This window comes from Ursus americanus, chromosome 24 (genome assembly GCF_024610735.1).
Source record: "Ursus americanus isolate L20-20 chromosome 24, mUrsAme1.1.p, whole genome shotgun sequence".
Classification (NCBI taxonomy): domain Eukaryota; kingdom Metazoa; phylum Chordata; class Mammalia; order Carnivora; family Ursidae; genus Ursus; species Ursus americanus.
In genome coordinates, this window is record NC_142150.1 from 46,996,905 (window position 1) to 47,010,727 (window position 13,823).

Sequence of the window (13,823 nt, forward strand, 5' to 3'; positions counted from 1 at the left end):
CAGAACACAGGGCATACAGGGGCTTGCCGGCTCTGCATGGCCAGCTGACTCTCCTCCTGGGCATTCCTGACCGTGAGACAAAGCCAAATCTCAGGCCATCTTTAGTGACAAAGCCAGGAGATGTAGGACACAGAAGCCACAACCACATAAGGGACAGCCGCCAAGAAAGCAGAACACATGCCAAGAAGAGCAGAGATGGAAAAAGCAGGATGACAGGCTTGGCCTTCCTGTGTCCGGCTGGGCCAGCCCCTCTTCTTTCCCCTCTTCGAGCTGGGCTATGGTGGCCGGCAGTGCAGCTGGTGAGACACAGTCGTGCTCATTAAACTGTGAAAGCAAACCACACAGCTGCAGCTACAGGAGCACACCGTGTCAAAGGAGAGGCGCCCTCGCGGCCACCACTCTGCGAAGCGCCAACTGTGAACACGTGCTGGCCGTGTGGCCAGGGTCCCTGAGCTGCCCCGGCTCTGAGCCTTCATCACCTCCTGGCTCAGCTCTGCATCTGCAAAAAGCCACTGAAGCCCTCTGAGCCCCAGTTTCCATATGTGCGAAAGTAGAAAAGGTCCCCCTGCCTCCTAGGGTCTGCCTGGAGGGCAACTTGTGGCCTCAAGCCTCACAGCCTCCCACATGGCTTCCCCACTGCACGGGCAGAGTGTGAACCTGAGCAAACCGAGCAGCACCGAGTGACCCGGCGTGCACGCCCAACGCCGCCGCCCAGGGGCTTCCCCTCTCCCTACAACATGGCTGCACAGACCACGCTCCATTCTGCAGAAGGGCTGCCCTGCTTGGACACAAACATCCCAGGAAGCGTGGGCCGCGACAACGAGGGAACAGCCCACGGGGCTGCCACAGCGCAGCAAGTGTGCCGACACAGCCACCAGCTCTCCTGTAAATCTGCATGCCGCGACACAGCCACCAGCGCTCTCCTGTAAATCTGCATGCCGCGACACAGCCACCAGCGCTCTCCTGTAAATCTGCATGCCGCGACACAGCCACCAGCTCTCCTGTAAATCTGCATGCCGCGACACAGCCACCAGCTCTCCTATAAATCTGCATGCCGCGACACAGCCACCAGCTCTCCTGTAAATCTGCATGCCGCGACACAGCCACCAGCGCTCTCCTGTAAATCTGCATGCAGTGACACAGCCACCAGCGCTCTCCTGTAAATCTGCATGCCGCGACACAGCCACCAGCGCTCTCCTGTAAATCTGCATGCCGCGACACAGCCACCAGCTCTCCTGTAAATCTGCATGCCGCGACACAGCCACCAGCTCTCCTGTAAATCTGCATGCCGTGACACAGCCACCAGCTCTCCTGTAAATCTGCATGCTGTGACACAGCCACCAGCTCTCCTGTAAATCTGCATGCCGCAATCATTTATTTTTAATTAATTGTTTTTTTGGAGAGGGAGAAGGAATGAAGGGCAGAGGGAAAGAGAGAATCTCAAGGAGGCTCCTCACTGAGCACGGAGCCCGCTACGGGGCTCAATCCCACAACCCGGAGATCATGACCTGAGCCAAAATCAAGAGCTGGATGCTCAACCGACTGAAGGCGCCCCTATTGTTAATTTAATTTTTAAGGTAGATTCCTTTCTGGGAAAAAACACAGTAACCAGCTAACATACTCATACCTACCTCCTCAGCAGGAAAAATCTGTGTTGAATTTCAATTCTCTCATTTATACTCTAGAACTCCCTCAACACAAAGCCACTGTGCCCAACATCTCCTCTTACTTGACCCTGCCTCCTGGTGTCATGTCCCTGTGTGCCTCTTCCAGTGTGGACAACTCCCGTGTCCCACGTCTAACCACTACCGCCAAGTCACCCTATGCCTCCCTGTCCTTCTCTATGACACAGGGAGGACAGTCGGGCCTGACCTGTGCAATGGCCATGCCGGAACTAAGGTCGGGGTCACAGGATGCCCTCCTCAACACCCCACCCAGACAAGCATACCATGTGGAATGCCCTCCCTGGACAGGTTATTTCTAGAAGACACTGATCTCTGTCTCATTCACCTGCGCAGCCCGAGCCTGCAGGAGGCCCTTCCGATGACGAGTTATGCAGTGGGCCAGAGGCCATGTCTGCACTGGCCCGTCCCCGGGTAGGGGGGAGCTCCTCGCCCAGCCACAGAGGCCCTCAAGTGCTCACATGCTCAATAGGCTGAGCTGCGGCAGTCTCCCCCCCGGCATCATGAGACGCCACACTGAGCTGCTTTCACAATGGCGACTCCGGAAATGGTTACTCGGTGGGGCAAGCACGGACGCTAGTCCAAAGGCATTTACCAAATGCTGGTCATTGAGAAGGTGCACCACTCGGGACGTCCAGTCCCCCATGGGGACGAGATCAGGAGACGTTCTGTACAAGCGCAGCAAACACAGGGCGGCACTCTGCTTCACACTGTCCATGGTGTCTCTGAAAGACAGACACTGGTGGTCACTCGAGAACACCCCGCACCCCCTGTGGCCCCAACAAGCTAAGCATGGCCCCAAGCCTCACAGAGTATAGCCCAGAGCAACCTGCAGACCAGGTGGCTTCACCCTCTCCGTGGGCTCAAGGTCATGCCCCCTCCTGTGAGAGGTCTCTGTGCGTGCCGCGTCTGGACAGTGACAGACGGGGGACTGCACTGAAGACCTGCTCTTGACTCCACCTCAAAGACAATCCGCAGCAGAGTCCTGCCGGGAAGTCGCTCATCTCCAGAAGTGTCAGTTCTGGTGTTTTTCCCAACTGCTGAATATGACCTTGGCTATGCAAGATGGAGCGTAGTCAACGAATGTTCCTCTTTGTTTGGATTACAGTGACTTTTTTTTTTTTTTTTTTTTTTTTTTACAATTCACTTACTAACACACTCAGAGAGCCTTGCACTGCCACAAAACTCCCCTGGTGATTCCGTCTCGCCCTGAACCATGGTTGTGAAAAGTAGGGCTCTTGCACTGTGGAGCCCAGCGTCCTAGGAACGCAGCGAACACTGAGAAGCTAGGTCAGAGCAACTGCAGACACCCCAGGAGAGGGGCATTTGGAGGGTTTCCTGTTCAGGCTTTAACATTGGTTGAGGGCAGACAATGTTCCCAATGCTCTGTTTATCCCTCCTCCCCCTACCCCAGCCGAACTCGGCTGAGCCGCCGGGAAAGCAACAGCCCACCACCGAGCAGTCCGGTGCAGGCTGTCTGGAAGAGAACAAGTCAGCGTTCCCAGAGCATGGGTCGAAGCCACAGAGGCTCTTGTCCCACGCAGAAGGAAGAGAAGGGTTTGAGGGTTTGGGGCTATCTTTACCATCTACCTCCCTGGTAGCTTTCTCATTCCTAAATGAGTCCAACCCAACATGAGAAGTCCCCACACCGCTCCCCATTCTACTCCAAAGAGAAATTACCTTAGTAAAAAATTCTGTCGGATGCTAAAAGCACTGGGGAGCAACAGACACATGCCCGTCTCTGGCCCCACGCCCTCCTCACAAGGAGTAGCAGGGCAGTGCACCCTGCAGGCCTCATGGCACAACCGCGCTGGCTTCAACTAGCCAGTGTGTCTCTATGATTGCAACAGCGCATCCTAACTAGCACAGGAGAGCCTTCCCGCCCCGCCGTCCCCACACGGCTCTGACGTCCGCACTGGAAATACAACACCCAGCATCCCTGGGGAAGCCAGGGAGAGCGCCGCCTACTTTCAGTTGTGTCAGGCCAGGGCCCAGAGCCCAGGACCTGGGCAGCTTCTCTTTCTGAGTGCCAACTGAGCCCTACCGTCCCGTCCCCAACATGCCAGTTCTGGCGCAGTGACCTGACTCTGTGACCTTGACTCTGACAAGACACTTCAGCTAGACATGGCCCCACCCAGGCCCCCAGGCCTGGTAACTCGCAGACATGGCTCAGCTGTCTTCTCGCAGCAGGCCTCTCTTCTCACCCATCCACATCCGTGTTCATCCAGGCTGGGCCGTGCTGTGCACCCTCTATGTCCTTTCAATCTGCAAATGCAGTCCATCCTTTATTTCAGGAGAAGGTTCTTGAATTATCATCTGAATACTTGCCAGAGATTACCTCTGTCTGTTTTACACCTCGTTCATCCAACAGGTATTTAACAAGCAAGTACCATTTACCAGGTACGGTTCAAATGCTGGAAATAAAGCAACAGCCATAGCAGACAAAAACCTCAGGCCCCAGGGAGCTTGTCTTCTGAGGGCGGAGGCAGGCAATACACAGACGTGTTCACTGGTATGTGCCAGGAACGGGGAAGAGGCCAAGCAACAGCCAGAGGGAGCAAGAGGCCCAGGGAAGGCCCTGGAGCAGCCCTAACAGGGGAGGAAGAAAGAGCACCATCAGGCCCTGAGCCCACACCCTCCCCAGGCATCTTCCAGACGGACCTGAGCCTCTTCCGTCTTGGTAATTTCACTCTCGGGGTGCCCGCCGTGCCCTGCAGACCCCATCAGCAGACATGGAATGGCATCATCTCGGCCCCCCACCTGGTTCCTCGGCTCTGCAGTCCCTTCCAGTGCACGACCTGCTGCTGGCACACTATCTGTGAGCCTTCCCCACTCACAGTCCTCTGGGGCCTCGCCTCCAGCCTGGCCTGTCTGCCTCTGGCAGCACATGCCTCGGACACTCCTCCGGGGCTTATGAGGCCACAGCCCTTGCCCTCACTCGTCTAGGCCAGGGCTCGCCCCCAAGGTACAGCCGACCCTTGGGGCGGGGCATCCCGTGCACTGCAGGATATGAGGCAGTATCCCTGGCATCCATGCCCAGAGCGCTGTGGCCTCGGTCTGCTCACTGCCAGTCGTCCTGGAGGAGCTGGTCCCCCAAGTCCTGACGAAGTGCCCAGGACTGGGGCCCTTGTTGAGCCAGATGCGTCACCAGGGTGTGGGCCCTGGGTTAGTTTCCCAACTCAGCAGAGTCCTGGAACACGAAGCAGCACCCCGCCTCTGCCGTACCCCATGGCACTGAACAGCCCAGCATGGTCTCAAACTCCTCCAGAGCCACCTGCTCAGCGCTGTGTGGCCTTTCTCCAAATTCAAGGGGGTGGAAGTGGGTTTCTAAGAATTCTCGGGATTTGAGTGCTGGACCTCTTCCTCGGTAACTCTCCTGAGAAAGGGCAAGAAGGGGCCCTGTGCCACACCACAGCACGACTGCATCCCTTCTTCTGCGGCCCTTCTTGGTTGGTTGTGGTTGGCAGGGTTCTTCTTTCATCATCTTGAAAACCCCGGTGTTACTGGGGGAGCAACGGTATGAGTGGAGGCACCGAGACATATGGGCCCCCCACCACCTAAGACAGGCAGATGAACTCTTCCGATAAATTCTTTACATAATTACATACTTGACTTACTTCACACAAGAGACATACCCAGCTACAAGGATTTTCGGAATCTCCCCAGCGAAGGCCTCGGCCATCTCGCGGCTGCCCACGTTGGCAATGCAGTGCAGGGCCAGACCCATGAAGGTGGGGTTCCGGCTGGCCAGGTCATTCTTGATGGCGTTGTTGATGAGCCGGATCAGCTCACTATTGGAGTTCACCAGCACAGAGATGAAGAGGTAGCCCTGGGTTCCGGAGAGACAAGAGGACAGAGAGCTCATGAGCACTGGAGCCAACATGGGGAAACAGTACACACACGTCCAGCCTTCGGGAAGCCTCCTCCAGTCTGCCTGTGCCCTGCAGGAGGAGTCAGGCCACTCTGATGAAAACACCAGTTCCATCAAAGAAGCAAAGCGTCTCCTTCCAGCTCTGCCATGAGACAACCCTGTGGGACGCACCTAAGTGGCACTTAGCCAGATGTCCTCCTCATCCCCACCGCCCGTCTCACTCACCTATCCGTGGTACCATGTGTGAGCAAGCTGGACTCACTGCTATCCCGAACAGGGTGGACCCTGACTGGAAGGCCCTAAGAAAGTGCAGTGAGTTCCAGAAACCCTGCTGACTGCGGCTTTACCCTCTGTCCATCTGCTTCTGTGCCCTCAGTTTCCCCTCACCACTGGCCAAACTCCAGCCCTGTGTCACCCCCCGGTCTACACCGTCCCCGGGCAGGGGGACACAGTGGCCTTCTTGAAACTCATCTGCTCCCTGACCACGCAGCTGAACTCCTGTGCAGCTTCCTATTGGTCTCGGGAGAAAGGCCCTACCCACACACCCATGTCCTCGCCTCAATTCCAGCCACTGCTGCCCCTTTGGCTCTGCAGTCCCTGCACGTGCCCCTGGCCAAGTGCTACCTGCTGTCTGTCTGCCCTCATCCCCTAGCTAACTCCTCCTTCTGTGCCCACTCAGGATGTCCTCCCCAGGGGACCTTCCCTACTAGCCACCCCCTTTGTGGGGTCCCAGAGGGCACCACGCACCTCCTTCCCTGGGCACTGGCCCCAGCTATAATTCTCTGTCTGTGGGCTGGATAATGCCATCTCCTCACTAGAAAAAAGCAGGGCCCACGTCTGCTTCTGGTCACCATGTCCCCAGGGTCCTCCCAGCACACTGCTTGGTCCATGGCAGACACCATAATTCTTATTGGGTAAATACCAATACTTCCCTAGGGTATTTTTTTTTTACTTGCTGTAAGTTAAATTTTTGGACGGAGGAAACTGTTACTTTGCAACACTGCAGAAAACATAAAAGTATCATTACTCCCAAGAGGCTACAGGGCTAAAGTTACAAAGCCTGAGAGGCTTCAGGAGCCCAGGTACCAGCACCATCTGGGAAGGCAGCAGAAGCTGGGAGCAAGGCAAGGGCGCACCCATCTGCAGCCCCAGCTCTGAAACCACCCATTGGTGGCATCCTTGTCAGAAACAGAAAGCTGTACAAGAGGCCACCAGGGGAAGGGGTCTGTGCCAGGGCATTAGCCCGGCATTAGCCTGGCACTGCAGGGAAGGAAACAGGAGTGCCCAAGGCACCCATCACATTCAGCCCGGGCTTCGTGCAGCATCTGGCTAGAACCACAGCAAATCCCCAGACTGCAGGGAAGTTGTAAAGAAAGAGCAAGAAAAGAAACGGCCACCTTATCAGAAGAACCTTGCACAGGAGAAGAGCCCCTTCGGTGGGCAGGACTGCTTCCTGGAGGAAGGGAGGCCTCGGGGCCACCTCCTCAGATGTCCTCAGTGCCGCCCCGCCCCCAGGCCCCGACCCCTCGGGACACTCACGATCTGCTTCTCCGTGTATCTGTTGGAGCTGAGCAGGTTCACGGCCTCCATGTGCCCAAAGTCAATGTCATGACCCAGGAGAAAGATGAAGAGCAACTTGCAGACGTATTTTTTTTTACTATAGCCATCAAGAGCCTTGTCACCTACAGAAAAGGTGGGTGAGGCGGGGAGAGCAGAGAAGTCGTCAGCAGGAGCCAGACAACAGCAGCACGGGCTGGCCTGTCACAGAGAGACAGCCGCCCGCCAGACGCTGGCACAGCTGTGCCGAGTGCAAGTGACGCTGCTACACCGGGCGGTGCACATCAGGGTCCAAAGGTTTGGCTTCCCTTAAAAAACAGAAACCAGAATCCCTAGCAGCAAGAGTTCTGCCCTCCCAAGACAGCCCAGAGCAGGCCAGGCCCCGAGGGCCTCCCTCAGGCCAACCACAGCCCTGCCAGGGCCCCTGGAGCCAACCCCAACTTAAACCAGCAAGTCTGTCTTTTAAATAAGTTTGTCAACACAGGCAGGTAAGTGTGCTCTAAAAGATCCCCCTTTCACTTCAGTTTTAGGACAAATCACCCACCCACGGAAATCACACACAAGAAGACTGGCGGGCGGGGGGCCAGCGCGTGGGCGGCTCAGTCAGTTCAGCGTCCGCCTGATGGTTTCGGCTCAGGTTGTGACCTCAGGGGGATGTAATCTCAGCCCTAAGGCGGCTGTGATAGATGGTTGATTGCCAATAGCCAGAATGGGGTTTGGTGACTCACAAGGTACCACAGAGAGCTGCAGACTAACCTGGGTCCTAGCCCAGAGGGGAGTCAACAGGCCACCCTGCCTGAAGCCAGAGCACCCGAAGGGGCTACATCTCTAGTGAGAAGGTGGCAGAGGAAATCTGCGCCCCCAAAGGGCACCAGCAGGGAGACTTGCCTATTTGAGCCACAGCTCAGTGCAATCAGGAAAGAAATGACAGCTCTGAGAATACAGGGCCCACACTCTGCCTACGCGCCTCCCCTAGGTACCCACCTCATGCAGCCCCACCTGCTCTTAGGGGCTCCTCGCCTGTTCAAGAGTGACCTGTAGGGAAGCCTTTCCATTGATCGCCCCCGCCTTGGGGCCTGCCACAGGGAGCCCATGCAGCCTGGGCAGGCTTCCCCATCACTTCCAAGACACGTACTGGAGTCTGGCTGGGGGGCTCCTGTGGAGCTTCGTATGGTCTGGGGTTAGGGCTGCGGGGTTCATGGTGACTCCAGTGCTTTCTCTGGCAAGTTTCAAACCACCAGCCTTCCCAGGAGCAGCCAGCTACAAGGGCTGCACACTAAGGGACCAAGTCACCTCTGGGCTCAAGAGTGACACTATAGCGCCCCCTACCTCAAGTGTACTGGGCAAGGAGGGAGACGCCAGGTGCTCCAAGTGCAGGAACCTACACTTTGGCCTCAGTGAGAGGCCTCAAAAATAAAAAGCTCTCTGCTCATTCCGCAGCCCAGATGCTTGTTTCTGTTAACAAAGTGTCTTGCTGGCTCCGTGTGCACTCACGCAGCCCCCTCACGAGTCAGACCCAGGCACAGACAGAGCGTGCCAGAAACCTCCTCCATGTGTGTGAGGAGCCTCATGTCCTCATGGCCCTCCACAGGGCACTGCTAGGCCCAGCTCTTCGTTCTTCCGGAGACGGAGCCAGTCTCCCAAGTACAGAACTCTCTGGAGGGACACAGTGTCCTCGTGCCACTGGTCAGTTCCAATGGCACTTCCACAAATGGCCCCAGGCAGAACCCCTCTGCATACCTCTCCCTCACGGCTGTCTCGGTAGAAAGCCATCAGAGGGACAAGGCTGCAGAAGGGGCCCTCGTGCAGTTTGGGGTGAGAACGGGAGGAGCTCCAAGGACCCACGACAACCTCTAGGCTCCACCCTGCCCATAACCTGCACACAGCCCTCTCAATGTGACCCCAATGCCCACGCCAGCATCCAGATTCCCTCTGCAGTCCCAGGCTACTCGCCTGCACAAGGAGAGCCACCACCCTTTGCACTCCCGATAGCCTGTGCCCTGGCCAGGCTAAACCAGCTACCTTCTCTGCTCTCCAAGGAGCTGAGCTAGCCCGTTGCTCCAAGGAGGGGGCCTCCCAATCTGTCCTCCTGGGGGCTCTCCTTCATCCCAAGGGGCCACCCTACCTCCTTGGGCCTTGCAGTCACTCTTAGCAGAGCTCAGGAGTTCTGCACAGTGACCGTCCCTCTAACCCACTGTGGTTCCACTCTCCTGACCAGACCAGACTGAGATGGTCCTCAAAATGTTGGTTTCAGCATGGGTTAGAATTGTGGTTTTATTCCAGTAATTTTAAACTGTGAAATCGCACCTCTCCTGCCTGAAAGGGGTGGCTCATGTCCCTCCCTTGCTGTGAAGACCACAGGAGAGAGGAGGCAGGAAAGCAGGCCACACACCGCACCATATCCTGACTGAGGATCAGGATCCAGTCTGTGCCCGAGGCCCCCCCACTTCTCTACGGCCCCCTCCTCAGTGGGCCAATATGGAAACGAAGCAGGACAGCACACCCAGGGCTGAGCAGCGCTTGAGACAAAGTGAGAGCACAACAGAGGCTTACGAGAACCACATATCACTGGCTCTTAAGACATGTGCCGATTTCCGAACATGAACTGTGAAAAAAGCTCTCTATCACAATGACTAAAACCTGGTATTTCTATAAGAATATATTAAGAATTAAGATACAAGACTGGAGAGTGAGTCAGTCACCACTGTATCCAGGTGCACAAACAAGCTCCCTCTTTCTCTAGTGCTGGGGCTGGTGGGAAAGACAGGCAGGTGTCCCTGAGAGTTGCTTGCTATCTGGGTCAAAGCCAGGTCAGCCTGTGGACCTGCACAATGCTGCGCCCCAGCACCTGCTCCCCCCCCCACCACACCCCAGCACCGATTAACCTGGTAACACCCACTCAGTCACTCATGCTTCTCAAGGCCCATCCTCTTTCAACAGTGGCGATGACCAAAATTCGTCCAAGATAACCATTCTTCAGGGACAGGGGAGATGCAGCCGGCCCAATGTCAGCAAGCTTTACTCACGACCCCAAAAGACCTCAGGCTGACATAAATTTGTCATTTGTACCTTAAGGAGAGGACCCCTGTGCTAAACACAGACATGGCCTGGGACATACAGGTTTCCAAACCCTCAGCCCCTATGGGGGGTCACATGGGCAATCACATAAAGCAAGGAGAAGGCACCTAGCCCACTGTGAGGTCTGAACATGCCCCCCCCCCCCCGACAGACACTATCTTGCCCAGAAAGATGTTCTCACCTGACGAGTAAGATGCCAGCAAGAAGCGGTGCGGCTGCAGGCACAACCTTCTGTCACTAGAGCAACACATCCGAGTCCCAGTAACCAGATTCTTCCGGATGGTTTCTGAGCTATGACCCTTTCCACCCTTTTTCTCACAGAGAATGGTGCTCAACAAGTATCTTCTCATGCTCAAAGAGGAAAAAGAATGAGACACCAAGGACGGACACAGGACTTCCTCGCTTCTGCACCCTGACGATATGCTCCCTCGCCCCTCATGGCATTCTGTCCACGTCCTCCGTGAACTGCCTTGGAAATGCTCACACCAGAGAATCCACTCTTCCTCCCCAAGTCCCCAGAGACCCGAGGCGTTTTCTTTACTCTCTATGATGCTTACTGATTTTAATGGCTAAAAAAAAAAGGGAGACGCAAATTAAAACCACAACAACTAAACCTCGCAAGATTAACCATTCCAGGTGCGGGCGAGAATGTGGGAGAACCAGGGCTGCTCTCACATGGCAGGCAGGAGCACAACACGCACAGCCACTCTGGAAAGTTGCGTGGCAGCTTCTCGCAGAGTGAGGCCTACACCTTCCATGTGCCCAGGGAATGCTCACCGCAGCTCGGCTCCTCACGGTCAAGCACTGGGAACCCAAAGAACGTCCGTCCGCCCACGGGCAGGTCCACACAACACGCGGGAAGCACGCTCCGATGCACCAGCACAGGCAGCGCGAGCGCACCCCGGACGCACCATGCTCAGGTGAAGACAGCAGCCGTGAGAAACCTTACGCAGGGTTCCGTTCACGTGACTTTTCCAGAAAAGCAAAGCTACAGTGACTGAAAGCGGGCCTGCGGCTGCTGGAGACTAAGGAAAGTGGCTCAGAGCCAAAGGCACAGAGAACAGTCACGGTGCTCGAAATGTTCTGTTGCACTTTGCTGGCGGCTGGAAAATACAGGCACCTTCCAAAGTTCAAAGTGCACACTTGAGACGAGTAGATTTTACTGTGAAAAGTATCTCATAAAGCCCATTTTTAAAATAATACCGTCAAATATTCCAGGAAGAAAAGCACAAAAGATGACCGAACACTGGCAAGGCACTGGGTGCTGGTGTAGTCGGGAACCAGCACGGCACACCCCTTACAGTGAGCTTTCACTTCCCCCATAAAAACTGTGGCTTACTTAAGTCTTTCTACACCTACAATAACCTAAGTTCTTCCTGGGAACTTCCTTATGCACGTGTGCACCCCTAGAACTTAGGGGACACCCCGCGGCCATTCACGTTAGCATATGCTGTCCGGTAAACTGCAGACAAGCAGAGATAAGCAATCATCATGTCCGTGTAAACTGTAACACAGCAGCTGTTTTCCAACGGTTTCAAGACAGAGTGTGCTGGCTAATGTCATAATTACTATGACCCATTCCACCCCAAAACTCAGTGGCTTACATGACAAGCACAGGCCTGCGCAGGGTGCCTCTCCCTCTCTGCACAGCAGCCCCCAAAGCATGTTCTTCTCATGGAGGCGATGGGAAGACCCCCGGGGGCGAGTGGAAACGAGCTAAGGTTTGAAAGTGGCAGGCAGACACTGTCTACATCCCACAGGTCACGTCACATGACCAAGCCCCACACCCTTCCTCCAAAAACAGAGCTCACCCGTGAAGCCATAGGCCTCCAGCTCCCTTGAAGGCAAGGTTTGGGATTATAGATGCAACTTTCTGATGCTCCTAGGACTGTCTTCCGCGTGTGTTTGTAACTCCCCAGGACGGTTTCGTGCACAACCATCATGTACATTTCTCTACATACCTGCCGCTCCTTTCCTTTTCTTCCACAACTCTGACCTCTCCTCTCGGGTTATTTGTTTCTGGCCTAAAGTACATCCTTTAGAATTTCGTGGGAAACTCGTGGGAAACCATTTTTGTCTGAAAAAGTTCCATTTTAGCTTCATTCTTAGAAGACACTCTTGCAGGGTACAGTCTCCAGCTGGTTGTTCAGCACGCTGCCAGTCTGTAGTCCGCTGTGTGCCGGCTGTCAGCACAGAGCATCCCCTGCCCGGCTGCTCCCAGGACCGCCTGTCTCTGGACTTCTGCGTTCCCACAGTAACGTGTCTACACACACATTTCACTGCAGTTCAGGAAGTTTCATGCATTTTTTTTTAAGATACACAAATTTATTAAAATTTTGAAAATATTTAACAATTTATTGAAGTCAGAAAAATAAATTCTCAATATATAAAATCTAGAAAGGTGGAATTAGGAATTAGATTTCAAAGGATTTTGAAGAAAAAAAAAAAACGATGGTTAAATGCCACGAAGTAGGCGGCAATGCCTCAGCGTGTGCGTGCTGTCAGGCCAGAGAGCCTCTTCCATCCTCGTCAAGGGAAGCTCGGACCTTCTCTCCTTCCGCACACACAATTTCCTGCGATCTTAAGGGCGTCACATCCTCCCCCCTTTCCTTCTGAGACACCGATTACACCTTTCAGACTTTTTCACCACACCCCTGTCTCTCACCCACTGCTCTTTATCTGTCCTTTATCTGCCCTCCATCCATGCAGTATCCAGGAGGGGTTTTGTTCTTACCTATCATTCAGAGCACTAATCTCTCTGCAATTACAGGTGCTGCTGGAAACCCAGAGTCCTTCATTCTGGTTACTGCAGGTCTCAGTTCTGGAATATCCATCTGGTCCCATCTCACAATCCACCATGTCACCTTTCACACATATGTCTCCTGCTCAAAATTTCAAGTGTGACTTTTCTTTAAAAATGGTAGACTTCCTTCTTTACTGTGATCTGACTCTGGTCTCAGATGCTCCGTAATTCTGTCTCTGCTGGTTCTTGCTCATGGCATCCTGATGTGCATGGTCACTATGACTGAACGCTGGACGTTGTGTGAGAAATCAGTTCTAGGAATCATGTGCACGTACAGTGATAGTGCCCTCCTCTGGAGGGTTGTTCTCTTACCCAAAGCCAAGTGTAAAGTCTGAGGTTCTGTGGGGTACCCAGGTGTCTGAAGCCCCATGGCACATCTGTGACAGTCCACTCCTGCCCTCAGGGCCTTGCCTTTGAAAGTCTCAGTGTAACGTGGAAGGGTGTCCACTTCTGGTGGGCTCTAAGCTTTGATCTTTCTCCTAGACCAGAGCTGCTCAACCTCAGCACTCTGACATCTGTCTTGTGCATGGCAGGACGGTTAGTAGCCTCCCTGACCTCCCTACCCACTAGATGGCAGCAGCGCACCCCCACCCAGTTGTGACAACGCGGTCTCCAGATGTGGCCAAATATCCCCTGGAAGGCAAAATCACACTGACAGGTAACCACCCCTCTTGACTTTCATGGAGACCAAAATGTCTGTTTCACAGCTCGCTCTTTGGGGTAGCAGATGCCCCTGAGGCACAAACAGCTTGGTGCTGTGCTTGCTGACGTGGACACTTACCTCCTCCTAGAGGAGTCTCAGGAATCCTCCTTTCCTCTTGTCACTCTACAG

General features: G+C 54.7%; 1 protein-coding gene and 1 non-coding gene across 11 annotated transcripts in view; both read right to left on the reverse strand.

The window, feature by feature from the left end:
* AP2A2 (adaptor related protein complex 2 subunit alpha 2) overlaps window positions 1–13,823 on the reverse strand; it is an 84,364-nt gene that overhangs the window by 28,259 nt on the left and 42,282 nt on the right. For 4 of the 10 annotated variants that reach the window (XM_087855155.1, XM_087855159.1, XM_087855160.1 and 1 more), the window contains 3 exons: window positions 7,093–7,235; window positions 5,300–5,511; window positions 2,278–2,407 (listed from right to left, as the gene is read on the reverse strand). In XM_087855155.1, the coding sequence (XP_087711281.1) occupies window positions 2,278–2,407; window positions 5,300–5,511; window positions 7,093–7,235 (485 nt within the window). Of the gene's footprint in view, window positions 1–2,277; window positions 2,408–5,299; window positions 5,512–7,092; window positions 7,236–10,369; window positions 10,758–10,965; window positions 11,144–13,823 lie in introns of those variants that run through there. The other 6 variants (XM_087855158.1, XM_087855157.1, XM_087855152.1 and 3 more) reach the window with 5 other exon arrangements.
* LOC123775553 (U6atac minor spliceosomal RNA) lies at window positions 12,632–12,755 on the reverse strand. Its single transcript, XR_006775098.1, has one exon. It is a non-coding gene; the product is annotated as a U6atac minor spliceosomal RNA (small nuclear RNA).